Genomic DNA, 16,781 nt, shown 5'->3' with positions numbered 1-16,781 from the left:
CGGACAGACCAGCTTCTCCCCGTATGAGACCTGGGTCCCCAGAGACTTCCCGGAACCGGAGTTCAGAGCAGTTGGGAGTTTGTGATTCAAAAAGACAGCCGCGTCCTCAGGCGCCACCCCCTTTCCTCGCGCGCGCGAGCCGCCGTACCTCTGCACTTCACCTCCGCAGCGCCTCTGGCTCTCAGCGTGCTTTTCTTTCCTTCTAGTTGTAGAATTTACACTCAGCCAGCCTTCCTGTTGTTCTGGATGATGTTTGCTCAGTCCTTTGCGGTAATTTTCAATTGTTGTGTGAGGCGACAATTTCCCGGTGTTTACCTATGCCGCCATCTTAGTTTTCCCTCTCTTTTTTCTTTTTTTAAATTTTGTTTTATTGCTTGAAGTATTACAAAGAGTATTACATATGTCTCCTTTTTTTTTTTCTCCCCTTGACCTTCCCCTGGCCTCCCCTACCCACCAGTGTCTTGTGTCCATTGGTTATGCTTATATGCATGCATTCAAGTCCTTTGGTTGATCTCTTACTCCCCCTACCCAACCCTCCCCGGACTTTCTGCTGTAGTCTGACAGTCTGTTCGATGTTGCTATGCCTCTTTACCTATTTTTGTTCATCAGTTCATAATGGCCTTAATTATCCATAAATGAGTGAGATCATGTGGTATTTTTCCTTCATTGACTGGCTTATTTCACTTAGCATAATGCTCTCCAGTTCCATCCATGCTGTTGCAAATGGTAAGAGTACCTTCTTTTTTTACAGCAGCGTAGTATTCCATTGTGTAGATGTACCACAGTTTTCTAATCCATTCATCTGCTGATGGGCACTTAGGCTGTTTCCAGATCTTAGCTATGGTGAATTGTGCTGCTATGAACATAGGGGTGCATATATCCTTTCTGATTGGTGTTTTTGGTTCCTGGGATATATTCCTAGAAGTGGGATCACTGGGTCAAATGGGAGTTCCATTTTTAACTTTTTGAGGAAACTCCATACTGTTCTCCACAGTGGCTGCACTAGTCTGCATTCCCACCAGCAGTGCACGAGTGTACCTTTTTCTCCACATCCTCTCCAGCACTTGTCATTTGTTGATTTGTTGATGATAGCCATTCTGACAGGTGTGAGATGGTACCTCATTGTTGTTTTGATTTGCATCTCTTGGATGATTAGTGACTTCAAGCATGTTTTCATATGTTTCTTGGCTTTCTGAATGTCCTCTTTTGAAAAGTGTCTATTTAGGTCCTTTGCCCATTTTTTGATTGGATTGTTTATCTTCCTTTTGTTAAATTGTATGAGTTCCCTATAAATGTTGGAGATTAAACCCTTATCGGTGATATCATTGGCAAATATGTTCTCCCATGCTGTGGGCTTTCTTGTTGTTTTGTTGATGGTTTCTTTTGCTGTGCAGCAGCTTTTTATTTTGATGTAGTCCCATTTGTTCATTTTCTCCTTAGTTTCAAGTGCCCTAGGAGCTGTATTGGTGAAGAAATTGCTTCTGCATATGTCTGAGATTTTGTTGCCTTTGGATTCCTCTAGTATTTTTATGGTTTCCCGTCTTACATTTAAGTCCTTTATCCATTTTGAGTTTGTTTTTGTGTATGGTGTAAGTTGGTGGTCTAGTTTCATTTTTTTGCATGTATCTGTCCAATTTTCCCAATACCATTTATTGAAGAGACTTTCTTGACTCCATTGTATGTTCTTGCCTCCTTTGTCAAATACTAATTGAGCATATTGGTTCCGGTTGATTTCTGGGTTTTCTATTCTATTCCATTGATCTATATGTCTGTTCTTGTGCCAGTACCAGGCAGTTTTGAGAACAGTGGCTTTGTAATACAGTTTGATATCTGGTAAAAACAGTGGTTAGATGCCATGAAGTAGGTGGCAATGCCTTAACCGTATGCGTGTTGTTAGGCCCGAGAGCCTCTTCCATCCTTGTCAAGGGGAGTGCTAACCTTCTCTCCTTTCATACAACACACTGTATTTTTTCTAAGCATATTTTTTCAGTTAAAAAAAATTAAATCGCTATGGCATTCACTATATCAGGCATTGCTTTCTGTGTAATACACACACACACACTCCTCATAATAACCAAATGAGGTAGGGACTTTAATTATCTCCATTTAGCAGATGACGAAACTAAGGTACAAAGACAGTAAGTAACTTGCCCAGACTACTACTAAGTGGTGGTGGCGGGAGTCAGGCATCTGGCTGCAGAGACTTACGGTATTGGTCTGTAGTTAACCATTTGTCACTGTCAAAATGTGGTGAATCCAAGGAAGGGGCGGGGGAAGTAAATGCTTTGTCCCAGTCATGGATTGTACCTTTCAGAAAACAGCATAAATGCTAAACACTTGAAGATAAGGACAGGCCTAATTTAGTTCATAAGTGTTTATTCCATTCCCCCTTTTACAATGTGTGTATAGAGGTTCATTTTTAGATATTTGGGAACTAAATTATATTAAATATTCATTTCTGAGTGAAGAGAAAATACATATATTTATAGATTACCATAATATTTGTCTTTTTTCTTTGCAGGCAAAAATAGTTCTTGATATTATTGTCACCATGTTCAGTGAATATTGTGAGAATCAATTTACGTAAGTTCACTTGGTGCCCTATTGTTTCTTCTGACGGCAAAGCACGAAGGCCTGTGCTAAATATAAAGCTGAAAATGTGTTCCTGTAACTAGAACATGTAATCTCTTTGGGAGCTAAGGCATATGCATAAATAATCTACACTAATAAAAGACAAACATGCAAATTGACCGTATCTTTGCTATGCCTTAAGCCACGCCCACCAGCCAATCAGAGCAACTATATGCAAGTTAACCCAACCAAGATAGCGGCTGGCAGCCACAGGGGGAGCTCTGCTCAGCCACAAGCCAGGCTGATGGCTGCCAGTACAGGGCTGGATGTCCGACTGCAGTTTAGGCCTGCTCCTCTCTGGCAAGTGGACATCCCCTGAGGGCTGTTGGGCTGCCAGAAGGATGTCTGACTGCCAGCTTGGGCCCGATCCCCCAGGGAGCAGGCCTAAGCCAGCAGGTAGACATCCCCCAAGGGGTCCCAGACTGGGAGAGGGCACAGGCCGGGCTAAGGGACCCCCCACCGAGTGCACAAATTTTTGTGCACCGGGCCTCTAGTGTATAAAATAAAAAGTGATAAGTACTTTAAAAATTTTCAGTGATGTTTTGGCTGTTTGTAAGTGCAAGTTACTCCTAGCTGAGGCAATCTGGGCAGGCCTCATGGAGGCAATGAAATTTAAGCTGTGTTAAGGATCATTGAATTTGAGAATGTAAACATGAAGGAATAGCAAGAGGAAGAGCCAGACAAAAGTAGAGAAGTATATATCAGAGCATCCTATGTCCCATGTATATAGCAATAAGATTACTGTAATTTTTTCAAAGCTATTTTTTATTTAAAAAATATTTAATAAACTTATATGGCCCTTACTGTGTACCAAATCATAGCTTATTCTAGACTATTGATTATAATTCAAAATGTATAACTGTAGAAAGTAGGACTGAAATTGTATGAGCAGTATCAGTTGCTTTGTTTAAAAATTGATTTTAGTGGTTGTGTCAGTCAGCTTTTGTTGTGTAACACACCACCCTGGTAAAGCCTGGACTGTGTGTGTCAGTACTGGCAAGGAGTCCATAGAGAGTGCATGCTCTACAGGACTGGGAAACATATCAAGTGGGTGCTGCCTGGAGAGACATGGGAGCCATAGGAGAGAGAATGGTAGAGTAAGTTTGTATTTAGGAGGATTAATCCAAAAAAGTGTTGGAATACGAACAGTTTCAATATATGGAGGCTACAGTTGTAGACCAAGTGAAAGATTTGTCAACCATGCACATTTCTAGAATTTATGGATCTTCATTTTCTTAAGTATTTTATTTTTTTCAGGGTTGAAGCAGCTGAGGTAGTTTTTCCTAATGGAAAATCATCTACTTTTCCAGTAAGTACTTAAGAAGTGACTTGATGATGATGTGATAATGATAATGGTAATGGCTGTGGAGTGCTGTTTGTTTATCTGTCCATCCACCCACATGCCAGGAACTACACTATGTGCACTACATGGATATAATCCTCACATTGACCCTCTAAGAGTGGGTGCTGTTTTCATGCCCTTTTCTAGATGGAGATCCAGAAACCTTGAGATATTAAATAGTTTGCCTGTTACTGTTACAGGTGGGCCAGGATTTAAGCCTGGACAGTCCCACTTAACTCCTAACACACTATATTATACCTCAGCATTATTTGGCCATAATTTCTGTGATTTATTCTCTTATTAACTAGTTAAGTGGGTAATTTACAGTCTCACCCCTTTTAAGATTACTCATCCCTCCAAACCTTATTAGTCTCTTCACACTTGTTCATCACTGTAACTAAAAATAATGTAAGCTAGCATTATTTTTAATTTGGGGCTTTTTCCCCCCAAGAGGGCTTTATAAATATAAAGTTGTCATGTCTAATACATGCTGTTCTTCATGTCTAAATGTGTCTCAGTCATTTTGTTAAGTGAGGACATTCTTTGATGAGCTGGGTTTTTTTTTGTTTGTGTGTTTTGTTTTTGTTTTTTTCATTATTCCTCTTGTCATTTATGATGTGTATCTTTCTAGAGTAGTTTCTACTATTAAAATAGCTTTTAAAGTAGATCAAACCTGCCAAGATTAAAACCTCCCCCTTCCTGATAGTATATAGAATCATCTTTTTTTCTAGAGTATTAGTTATAATTCAAAATAAATGTATAATTGTAGAAAGCATGACTGAAATTATAGGCAGTGTCTTTTTTTTTCTTTTTAAATTATTTTAGTAGTTGTTACCAGTTAGCTTTTGTTATGTGACAAACCATCCCAAGAGTTAGTGACTTAAAATAACAAGGATTTGTTTATGTCATGATTCTGTTGGTCAACTTGGTAGTTCTGGTCTGGCCCAGTTTGGCTCACCTCTGCTGGGCTCGCTCCTGTGTAGCCCCTGGTTGGTAGGCTAACAGCTGGATGACCTGGGATGGCCTCTCACATGTCTGTTCTGGCTGTGGGGTCAGTAGGTCAAGTGTCTCTCATCATCCAGCTGATGGTGGTGCCGGATTCCCAGCAGCAAGAGAGCATGTCCGGTGCTCAGGTGCCTTTAAGCAGAACCAGTAATTCTGCTAGATTGAAAGGGGGTGAAGTAGACTCCAAGGCCATGGAGACTGTAAGAATGTGGCCATTTATACAATCTACCACAGTAGTATTTGGGATTAGCTAGAGGTGCCTTTTCTGTCTGTTTTAAAATAATGTCTTATTTGAAAAAGTTCTTTTTCTTTTTAATATGAAGAATTGTCAAGTATTAATAAAAGTGAAATATAGGAGAAAACCAAGATGGCAGCATAGGTAAACACCGGAGTTTGCTGCCTCGAACAACCACTTTAAAAATACAACTAAAAGATGGAACGGACATTATCCAGAACCACAGGAAGGCTGGCTGAGTGGAAGTTCTACAACTAGGAGGAAAGAGAAAGCATACCGAGACTCAGAGGAGGCGCAGTGCTGAAGTAAAATACTAAGGTGCAGAGTGCATGCGGAGCGGGCTGGCGGCTGAGGGCGCGGCTGTCGTTTTCAGTCGGGAGGGAGTCTCAGGCTCTGAGCTCCAGTTCCGGGCGAGTCTCTAGGGACCCAGACTCATACAGGAGAAGCTGGACTGTCTGGCATCGCTCAGAACCCTAGGGCAGCTTTCTCTCCGTGGGGCTTGCAGCGATTACTGGGACACTGAGAAGCAGAGCCTCTGAGGGCAAGACTGAGAGCAGCCATAATTGCTAACCCCGCCCTGTTGATCCTGTGGGACCTGCCCCGCCCAAGCCCTGCAGGGAGACTTTTGCTGGATAGCCTCAGGCAAAGGCTAGATTAGCACCTCCCTAGAGATCCAGGAGCCAGGAAGCCCAGAGATCAGAGTGGGACCATCCAGTTTGCAGCTCCATGGAACCATAAAAGACACACTCAGGGGGCAGACTTAGTGAGCACCAGAGCCCCACTGAAGCAAGTCTAGCCCCAGAGGGGTGTCTCCAGCACAGAAGTTCTCCCACTGCAGACACAGCTGATTCTCACAGCCAATTGGCCAGGAGGTCAATTCCTCCCAGTGATAACTACAACAATCAAGGCTTAACTACAATAAGACTGTGCACAAAGCCCACAAGGGGGTGCACCAAGAGTGTCTACCTCAGGTAATTGGGACACTTAGCACAGAAAGGCACTCTATCGACACAGCGAAGCATAAAAAATGCCGAGGCAAAGAAACAGGACACAAACAACAGAATTGGAGGAAAGCAAACTGTTGGATATAGAGTTCAAAACCACACTTTTAAGGTCTTTAAAGAACTGTCTAGAAGCCGCCGATAAATTTAATAAGGCCCTCGAAAAGACTGGTGAGACCGCCGATAAATGTAGTGAGATCCTCAAGAAATCTAATGAGACCCTCAATGTTGTGATAAAGAACCAACTAGAAATTAAGCATACACTGACTGAAATAAAGAATAATATACAGACTCCCAACAGCAGACCAGAGGGTCGCAGGAATCAAGTCAAAGATTTGAAATATGAAGAAGTAAAAAACACCCAACCGGAAAAGCAAAATGAAAAAAGAATCCGAAAATATGAAGATAGTGTAAGGAGCCTCTGGGACAGCTTCAAGCGCACCAACGTAGAATTATAGGGGTGCCAGAAGATGAGAGAGAGCAAGATATTGAAAACCTATTTGAAGAAATAATGACAGAAAACTTCCCTCACCTGATGAAAGAAATAGACTTACAGGTCCAAGAAGTGCAGAGAACCCCAAACAAAAGGAATCCAAAGAGGACCACACCAAGACACATCATAATTAAAATGCCAAGAGCAAAAGACAAAGAGAGAATCCTAAAAGCAGCAAGAGAAAGAAACTCAGTTATCTACAAGGGAATACCCATACGACTGTCAGCTGATTTCTCAACAGAAACTTTGCAGGCCAGAAGGGAGTGGCAAGAAATATTCAAAGTGATGAATACCAAGAACCTACCACCAAGACTACTTTATCCAGCAAAGCTATCATTCAGAATTGAAGGCCAGATAAAGAGCTTCACAGATAAGAAAAAGCTAAAGCAGTTCATCACCACCAAACCAGTATTATATGAAATGCTGAAAGGTATCCTTTAAGAAGAGGAAGAAAAAGAAAAAGGTAAAGATACAAATTATGGACAACAAATACACATCTATCAACAAGTGAATCTAAAAATCAAGGGAATAAATAATCTGATGAACAGTATGAACTGGTGATTGTAATAGAATCAGGGACATAGAAGGGGAATGGAGTGACTATTCTTGGGGGGGGAAAGGGGTGTGGGGGTGAGGGAAGAGATTGGACAATAATCGTGCACCTATGGATGAGGACAGTGGGTGGAGAGTGAGGGCGGAGGGTGGGGTGGGAACTGGGTGGAGGGGAGTTATGGTGGGAAAAAAGAGTAATGTAATAATCTGAACAATAAAGATTTAATTGAAAAAAAAAAACCATAAAAAAAAAAAGTGAAATATATACTTTCGGGAGGAAAAAGAAATATATCTTAAAATTTTGTTCACTTTTCTCCTCATGTAGCTAATTCCTTGAAATCATTTATTTTTATTATAAAGAGCTTTCATAAATGTGAAATGGTGGACTTTTTGAAAAGGAGTGCTATACCGGTGTTTCATTATTTATTCACTTCTTTGTAAACTTAGACTAGGATAGATTGTCTTCCCAATAAAGAATGAGCTTCTTGGGGAAACTAATTCTTCCTCACATGAAATAGCAGAGTTTCCCAAACACTTTGAAAATGTTTCCTAGTCTTCTGTTATCCTATATAATGAAAGCCTAATAAGCTAAGTGTCCAGTTGACCGGTCGACCGTTCAACCAATCAAAGCGTAATATGCTAATGATATGCTAAGGCTGCTCAACTGCTCGCTGTCATGCACTGACCAATAGGGGGCAGACGCTCCAAGTGGTAGGTTAGCTTGATGCTGGGGTCCGGCCAATTGGGACTGAGTGAGATGGGCCATACACACCCTGGAGCCCTCCCATGGTCCCTCCCCTGCTGGCCAACCTTCTGCATCTCTCCCCGGCCCCAATCGTGCACCAGTGGGGTCCTTTAGCCTGGCCTGCGCCCTCTCGAAATCTAGGACACCTCAGGGGATGTTGGAGAGCCGGTTTTGGCCTGATCCCACAGGGGGAGTGCCACTCAGCCAGAAGCCGGGCTCATGTCTGGCGAGCACAGCGGCAGTGGCAGGATCCTCTCCTGCCTCCGTGGTAGTGCTAAGGATGTCCAATTGTTGGTTTAGGCCCAGGGAGTGGGCCTAAGCCATCAGTCAGACATCCCCCGAGGGCTTCCGGGACTGCGAGAGGATGCAGGCTGGGCTGAGGGACCCTCCACCCCCACCCCCAGTGCACGAATTTTGTGCACCAGGCCTCTAGTTTCATATAAAAGAATAGAGTTTGGAATAAGAGAACTAGAGGAGAAAAAGAGAACAGAGAGAGACTAATTAATGGTTAATGCTGTGAGCTTTGGAATGAAGCTACCTGAATTTGTTTCTTAATTTCTTCATTTGTTACTTCATACATACATTTTTTAACTGTATACTGAGTGCTTATTATCTAAAAAGCATTTTTCTAAGCACTGGGAATATAGCCAGTGCTCGGATTAAGCAGCTTAACATTGTTATGACCTGGAACTAGTTATTAATATCGAACTTATATTCCTTATCTGTAAAATGAGTATACTAATAGTGTCTGTTATGAGGGTTAAGATTATCTTAAAAGATATCTTGTCCTGTTAGCTCTTAGTAACTGTTCAGTAAAGGTTAGTTACTTTTATGCAGTCAATAGCATCCAGTCCAGTGGTTCTCAAACTCTAATGTGCACTCAGCTAGGGATTTTAAGAACATTCCAACTCTGGCTCATGGGGTCTGGTGTGCCTGCCCTTCGTGCCTGCTCTGACTCTAAGGACCCGGGAGTCTCGCTCTGACGAGCGCTCAGGTGGTGCTGATGCTCCTGCCCGAGAACTGTATTTGGAATAGCAAGGCTCTGGCTCATTGTCCTGACCTGAGTCCAAACAGGTCTTAAAATTTATGGCCTTTTTGCCAATGGCAGTTACACTCTTGAGAGTAATTTAGTGATAAGAAATATTCATAGATGTGTTTTCTAAAGTTGCTGAAAAGCCTGGATTTTATGTGTGTTTGTTCCTGCCTACCATGTAGAGTTATGTACAATTTGAAGACAACGAAGTACCAGTTCGTGAGATGCTCTGGTAGTGCTGGCTCTTGGAGCAGCTTGAGAGCTAGCACTAGGGCAGGGCTGCATTTCCCCACCTGGAAGATGATAGGGAAGCAATGTCTCCTAACACTGCTGGACTAAGGAAGGGAGAGAACATTGTGGTACATGAGTTACTCTTTCTTGGTCATAAACACCTACTTGCCTGAGATGAGACTGAAGATCTTCAGCAGGATTCATAGCATGTTAGCAATGATAAATACACCAGTGTTCTGTTGAAGAAAATGGTGACTGACCCTCTAAAAGAGAATACGGTTTGGTATTTGATGTTCTTTGTGAGCAGTTCCAGTAGTCGAGCAGGTAGAATGTTCTGACATGAACATGATGTAGCAGGTTTGTTCCTCCATAGTGTTTTCAAACACCAAGTATTTTCAGCATGTGGCTCTAGTGACAGTTTCTTGGAAGGGAAAGGAAACTAACAACAGCAAGTTGAAATAGAAAATGGCTAAGGCTGCATCTTATGGGGATGATTTAAGCTTCTTGAACTCTTTCTCTTAAGGAACTGGCTTACCGAAAGGAGATGGTGAGAGCTGACCTAATTAACAAAAAAGTTGGAATCAGGTATGCTCTGAAAATTTCATCTATTTATTTATGGTTGGAGAGAATTCAAGAGTGAAGTGCACACAACACTATTTAATTTTTCCTGAAAGAATGCTGGGAGAGGGTTTTGATACCCTTTCAGAGTAAATGAAGTGATGATAGGACGTCTGTTAGAATTGAGAAAGAAGTAGGATTTTTAAAACAAAAAAGAAACATGTTTTAAATAATGCAGTGAAGTTTATGGTTTGTACATTCCTATTTCAGAGAAACACCAGAAAATATTGCTAAGCTTTTGACTAGGATGTACTTAAAGTCAGAAGTCATTGGCGATGGGAATCAGATTGAGATTGAAATCCCTCCGACCAGAGCTGACGTTATCCATGCATGTGATATTGTAGAAGATGCAGCTATTGCCTATGGATATAACAACATTCAGATGGCTCTCCCGAAAACATACACCATAGCTAATCAAGTAAGATTGCACCCGTAAATAAACACTCCTTATAGTTAGAATCTGATTGTTGAATGCCAGAACATAGGAATTAAGCAGTATTTGGATGTGCTGTGCTATGAGGCATTTGCTATGGAGAGGATACAAAACAGATGCCCAGTTGATTAGAGTAAGTTGGAAACCTGTGATGACTAGTTCTTTGAAGAAAGACAGGTTTTGAGTGTACTAGTAGAGCCCTTGTTGAATCTCTAACTGGGAGATTCATTTTCTTAGCCTGGGCCTGGAGGCAGCAGCTCTGTGTGAGAGAGGTAAAGTGGGGTTTTGTATGTCTGTGTAGGTATATTGGGGTGGTGAGGGGGTGGAGGAGGGGTGGCACCAGCAGTATATTAGTAAGGATGGAAGGGTGGTTTCCTTTTATCACATGTTCTATATAAATCTCTTTTTTAAAAATACAAATTTTATTGAGGTGAATTAAACTCCCCCCCCCCCCCCCCCCCCAGTTTCCCCTTAATAAGCTCACGGAACTTCTAAGATACGACATGGCAGCTGCTGGCTTCACCGAAGCACTTACGTTTGCTCTGGTATGTTTACATTTCTCTGCTCAGCTGACTGTTGACTTTGAAACTGAAGTGTTGATTCCAGGATTCCTTATATAAATTTATAAAATCTAGACTACTAAAATTTCCAGGCTTTAAAAGAGTAACTTTGTTATTTGCGATGGTACAACTTTCTCATAAAGAAATGTTGGGAGATTTCTGTTTCTAATCACAGAAAAACACGAAGGACTAAAGTCTTCAATAACAGATCATAATGTATTTTATAGTTTCATGTGAGTGTTGATGGTTCACAATATATTTCATAATCAAATTTATTGGGTTAGAATTATTAGTCTTAATTTGGCTGTGCCTATGTCCACTAGATGCTGCCCTGGTTAAGGACTTGGGGACTTTTCCACATTAAACGTATTCTTTGTCTTTGAACATGTTCCCAAGCATTTGCTTTGAGTTGAAAAGCTGACATAAAGGGCCAAAATCAGTAAATTAATTTTATTATAAAGAAGGAAATCCCCATCCTCTGGTAAGGCAAATGGGAGCCTAGCTTAGGAACAGCCCAAGTACAGACTATACTACCACCCTCATGTGAAAATTACTGTAGCTCTGTATCACCGCTAGAACTCATTGTAGGAGAACTATTGATGTTAAATTGCATCTGCTGTGGGCCTCAGTTATTTGCTAAATGTTTATTCTTAGCTTAATCTTAACTCACTGATTTATATAGAGAAGCAACATTGTTATAAGACAGTAAGTTGACTTACAGCATTTGATACTTCTTATATTAAATTTGTTGGTCACTTTTCCATATTGATCTATTTTGTATGCATTTCTTAGTGCTCCCAGGAAGATATTGCTGATAAACTTGGTTTGGATATCTCTGCAACTAATGCAGTCCATATAAGTAATCCTAAAACAGCTGAATTTCAGGTAAGAATTTTCAGTAAAGAAAGCACATAAGTTATGAAAAGTTTTTTCAGATATTATTATACCTCATCTAATACTGAAAAAAATCTCTTGGATAAGTTATAGTTCAGGGGTGGGCAACCCCTGGCATGCATGCCAAACATGGCACGCCAGTAACTTTTGCTGGCACATGAAACCCTCTCATAATCTTCCATTTACAATTTTTTTCTTTTTTTTTTTTTTTTTTTTTTTTTTTCATTTTTTTTTTAATATATTTTTATTGATTAAGATATTACATATGTGTCCTTGTCCCCACATTACCCTCTACCCCCCACGCCCCCCACCCCCGCTCATGCCCTCACCCCCCCGTTGTCCATGTCCATTGGTTAGGCCTATATGCTTGCATATAAGTCCTTTGGTTGATCTTTCCCCCTTACCCCCACCCTCCCCTACCTTCCCTCCAAGTCCCGACAGTCCAATCAATGCCTCTCCGTCTCTGGATCAGTCCTTGTTCATCAGCTTATGTTGTTCATTATATTCCACAAATGAGTGAGATCCTGTGGTATTTATCCGCTCTCAAGTTCCATCCATGCTGTGGCAAATGGTAAGAGTTCCTTTTTCTTCTTCCTCTTCTTAAAGAATACCTTTCAGCATTTCATATAATGCTGGTTTGGTGGTGATGAACTCCTTTAGCTTTTTCTTATCCGTGAAGCTCTTTATCTGACCTTCTATTCTGAATGATAGCTTTGCTGGATAAAGTAATCTTGGTTGCAGGTTCTTGCTATTCATCACTTTGAATATTTCTTGCCACTCTCTTCTGGCCTGCATGGTTTCTGTTGAGAAATCAGCTGACAGTCGTATGGGTACTCCCTTGTAGGTAACTGACTGTCTTTCTCTTGCTGCTTTTAAGATTCTCTCTTTATCTTTTGCTCTTGGCATTTTAATTATGATGTGTCTTGGTGTGGTCCTCCTTGGATTCCTTTTGTTTGGGGTTCTCTGCGCTTCCTGGACTTGTAAGTCCATTTCTTTCACCAGGTGGGGGAAGTTTTCTGTCATTATTTCTTCAAAAAGGTTTTCAATATCTTGCCCTCTCTCTCCTTCTGGTACCCCTATAATTCTGATGTTGGTACGCTTGAAGTTGTCCCAGAGGTTCCTTACACTATCTTCATATTTTTGGAATCTCTTTTCTTTTTTCTTTTTCGGTTGGGTATTTTTTGTTTCTTTGTATTTCAAATCTTTGACTTGATTCTTGGGATCCTCTTTTCTGCTGCTGGATCTCTGTAAATTATTCTTTATTTCAGTCAGTGTATGCTTAATTTCTAGTTGGTCCTTTTTCATGTCCTCCATGGTCTCCCTATACTTATTGAGGGATTCATTAAATTTATCGGCGGTTTCCATAAAATTCTTGAAAAACCTTATAACCGTGGCCTTAAACTCTATATCCAATCGTTTGCTTTCCTCCATTTCTGCCATTTGTGACCTGTTTCTTTGTCTCCGCATTTTGGTTGCTTCCCTGTGTTGATAGAGTGGCTTTGTGTGCTAGGTGTCCTGTAGGGCCCAGTAGCTCAGCCTCCCCAGTTACCTGAGGTGGACACTCTTGGTGCACCCCCTCGTGGGCTTTGTGCACAGTCTTGTTGTAGCTATGCCTTGGTTGTTGTAGGATCACTGGGAGGAATTGACCTCCAGGGCAATTGGCAGCGAGAATCAGCTGCCCTGATGATGCTCAGCTGTGTAGCAATGCAAGCCGCTGTGGGGCCTGGGCCTTCTCTTGGAAGCTCTGAGTCTATCTGGCCCGGGCTGCGGTTAGGTAATTACAGGTTGCAAATGGCCGGGGCATTCATATGCAAAAGCCTCTGCCGCAGCCTGGGTGGGGCAGGGTCTCAAGGAATCAAAGGGCTGAGAAAGCAGCTATGGCGGAGCCTCAGCCCTGCCCTAAGGAGTCGCGAGTCCCAGTGTCCCGGCAACGGCTGCAAGCACCTCTGAGGGAAAGCCGCTCTCAAGCTCGCCCGCTGCCAGACAGTCCAGTATCTCCCCGTATGAGCCCTGGGTCCCCAGAGACTTCCCGGAACCGGATTTCAGAGCCGTTGGGAGCTTGTGTCTCCCTCCGGATTCAAAAAGACAGCCGCGTCCTCAGGTGCCAGACCCTTTCCGCGCGCGCGAGCCCCCGTACCTCTGCACGCCACCTCCGCAGCTCCTCCCGCTCGCAGTGTGCTTTTCTCTCCTTCTAGTTGTAGAATTTACACTCAGCCAGCCCTCCTGTAGCTCTGGATGATGTCCACCTTGTGTTTTTGATGCATTTATCGATTGTTGTGGGAAGCAGAAATTTCCCGGTGTTTATCTATGCCGCCATCTTAGTTTCTCCTACAATTTTTTTCTTAATATCGGCTTTTTTATTTTTCAGATAAATTCAGTGTAGATGCATCTTAGATAAATAAATAATTTTACATAACAAGTTATCTTAAAAACCATAGACATGGATTGACGAGAGAGGGGATGAGCAGTTTCTATGCCTCTGCCTTAACTCTCCCTGCTTTCCTAGATCCGACCAGTGTTTTGGTTTCATCCACATACACTTGTGAATCTTTGTTCTCAGTGATGAATGTTGTTAAGTCTCGTAATAGGAGTAGCCTGACGGATGAAAGTAGTAGTTCATGCATATCTCTGAAGGTCACGAAATATAAACCTGATGTAAAATCTCTGTCATCAGTCATCAGCAACAAAAGTCCTGCTGATAATATCAAATGGAGTCATAAAGTTTTCTGTTGGGACTATCAGTGTACATGTATACATTAAAAAATGCCCATGGTGTTCTTTTTAATAAGAGATTTTAAAATTCATTTGGATAGGGTGATATTTCAGTTAATCTTAATGGATTTTTATTTGAGGTTATTGCAAATTTTTCTTTTCTCACAGTTTCATTTATCAAACTTAATAGTTTTCTTTCTTTTTTTTAAATATTTTTCTTAAGACGTGGTAATGTGTTTTTAGGGTTTACATCCTGTCTTAATCCTCTAATAGGTGGGAGGAAAACAGAAACACATTAAATGTCACTATAGGAAGCTGTGGCTTTGCACACTTAAGAGTCAATATTTCTGTATCAAATACATTAGAGATGAAACTGAGTCTGCTTTTTAGACTTGACAGATTCTATATTTTACTCCTGCCTTACCAACACAGATATGCCCTACCATTACTAATGTGGCTAACAGGTTTATGTTTATTTATGGTTAAATTGAAGTTGTTTATGGTCTTGTAACTCAGTTTATTGTCTAAGCCCATTCTTTTTCCTGTGTAATTTTTAATTTTGGACTATTTTCTGATAATAGATATGTTAGAAAATGAATAAAAGAAATGATATTTAGTTAAAATATGTGAAGTTTTATTATAATTATTGTCAATAAAATTACAGAATTTTCCCACATTCCCCCAAATTAGCAATAATATTCCTTAATATCTTCAAATATCCACTCATTGTTCAAATTTTCCCAGTTGACTCAATTTTTCAGTTTGATTTGGGACTCAGATGAAATTGTACATCAAAGTTGACTAATGTGCTTCTTACATCTCTTTTAATCTGCAGGTTGTTCCCTTCTCTCTCTTTCTCTCTCTGTTGAAGGAACTGGGTCATTTGCCCTTCAGAGTTCTTACATTTAGGATTTTGCTAACTACATTCCAGTGTTCCCTATCCTATATAATTAAAGGGTAATATGCAAATTGACCCTAATGGCAGAACAACTGGGAAGCACCAGTCGCTATGATGTGCACTGATCACCAGGGAGCAGACGCTTAATGTAGAAGCTGCCCCATGATGGTCAGTGCACTTCCATAGGGGGAGTGCTGCTCAGCCAGAAGCCAGCTCATGGCTGGCCAGCACAGCGTCAATGGTGTTAGTCAGACATCCCCCAAGGCTGCCAGAGGGATGTTTGACTGCCAACTTAGGCCCGATCCCCCCGGGGAGTGGGCCTAAGCCAGCAGGTGGACATCCCCCGAGGGCTCCCAGGCTGTCAGAGGGATCCTGGACTACGTGCATGAATTTTTGTGCACTGGGTCTCTAGTAATTTCAATAAGTTGGTAGTTAGGTCTAGAAGCTTGATCATATTCAGGTTTGTTTGTGTGTGGGTTTTTTTTAATATTAGTGTGGGTTTTTAAATAAGCAAATAAGGTTTATATATAAAATAAAATGAGAAACACTAAGAAAAGTTATCTATGAAGTAGCTTGTTTCTATTCCAATAAGTTAAGCTTTCTTTTAACATTGTAATTTTGTTTGTATGGTTTGGGGAAGTGAAGGATATTTAAGAAAGTAGCAAGTTGCAGGTGAATTACCAGCTTGCTGATTGAATGTGATAGGAAAGATGTTCTCTTTCTCCCACCTCACAATCTAGCAAGTCCTTTTAGTGGCTTATACTTCCTTGTGCAGGATCTAGGAGAGGCTCCTATTTTAGCTAGGTGGTCAGGACAGGCCTCTGTGGGAGAGGACCTCTGCACAGAGATTTGGAGACAGTAAGGTAGCCACATGTGGTTCTATGGGAAGAATGTACCAGGCAGAGGAAAGAGCAAGTGGGGAGGTCTGAGATGGAAACCTGCTTGTGGTGTGTGGGTGTATGGTTGGAGCGCAGGAAGCCAGAGGACAGCAGGCGCTGAGGTGGGAGAGAGGCTCCATGTAGGACATGGGTTTTATTCAAAATTTGATGGAAACCTATTGGAGATTTTTGAGCAGGGTAGTTTCGTGATGTAATTTAGATTTTAAAGGATCACTCTGTGGAGAATAGACCATAAGGTGGCAGGAGTGGAAGCAGAGAAACCCAGCTTAAGAAGCTCATGCAAGAGTCTGGGCCAAAAATAATGGTGTTGGAGTCTGCAGAGCCCAGATTCTCAATCATGCTGTCATACCACTGCGCGTAAAACCCTGCCAGGAACGTGATGTCTTGACAGCTGACATACTTCATATCTTAGAGTGAGAAATTTATTTCACAGACAAAAGCAGGGAAGTTTTGCGGGTTTATGTATGTTTGTTTTAAAGAACTGGGATGTTTATTTGTA

The 16,781-nt window shown here is 41.5% G+C and overlaps 1 protein-coding gene and 1 non-coding gene across 2 annotated transcripts in view; one reads left to right on the top strand and one right to left on the bottom strand.

The window, feature by feature from the left end:
* FARSB (phenylalanyl-tRNA synthetase subunit beta) overlaps window positions 1-16,781 on the top strand; it is a 64,556-nt gene that overhangs the window by 17,180 nt on the left and 30,595 nt on the right. Inside the window, exons 9-14 of the mRNA XM_036319852.1 lie at window positions 2,522-2,583; window positions 3,889-3,940; window positions 9,792-9,853; window positions 10,097-10,304; window positions 10,784-10,864; window positions 11,672-11,764. Of these exons, the coding sequence (XP_036175745.1) occupies window positions 2,522-2,583; window positions 3,889-3,940; window positions 9,792-9,853; window positions 10,097-10,304; window positions 10,784-10,864; window positions 11,672-11,764 (558 nt within the window). The remainder of the gene's footprint in view (window positions 1-2,521; window positions 2,584-3,888; window positions 3,941-9,791; window positions 9,854-10,096; window positions 10,305-10,783; window positions 10,865-11,671; window positions 11,765-16,781) is intronic.
* Window positions 1,835-1,960, bottom strand: LOC118662350. The gene has a single exon (XR_004969729.1). It is a non-coding gene; the product is annotated as a U6atac minor spliceosomal RNA (small nuclear RNA).

This window comes from Myotis myotis, unplaced genomic scaffold (genome assembly GCF_014108235.1).
Source record: "Myotis myotis isolate mMyoMyo1 unplaced genomic scaffold, mMyoMyo1.p scaffold_m19_p_8, whole genome shotgun sequence".
NCBI lineage: Eukaryota > Metazoa > Chordata > Mammalia > Chiroptera > Vespertilionidae > Myotis > Myotis myotis.
Note: the sequence above shows the minus strand (reverse complement) of the source record. Positions and strands in the feature narration are given on the sequence as shown.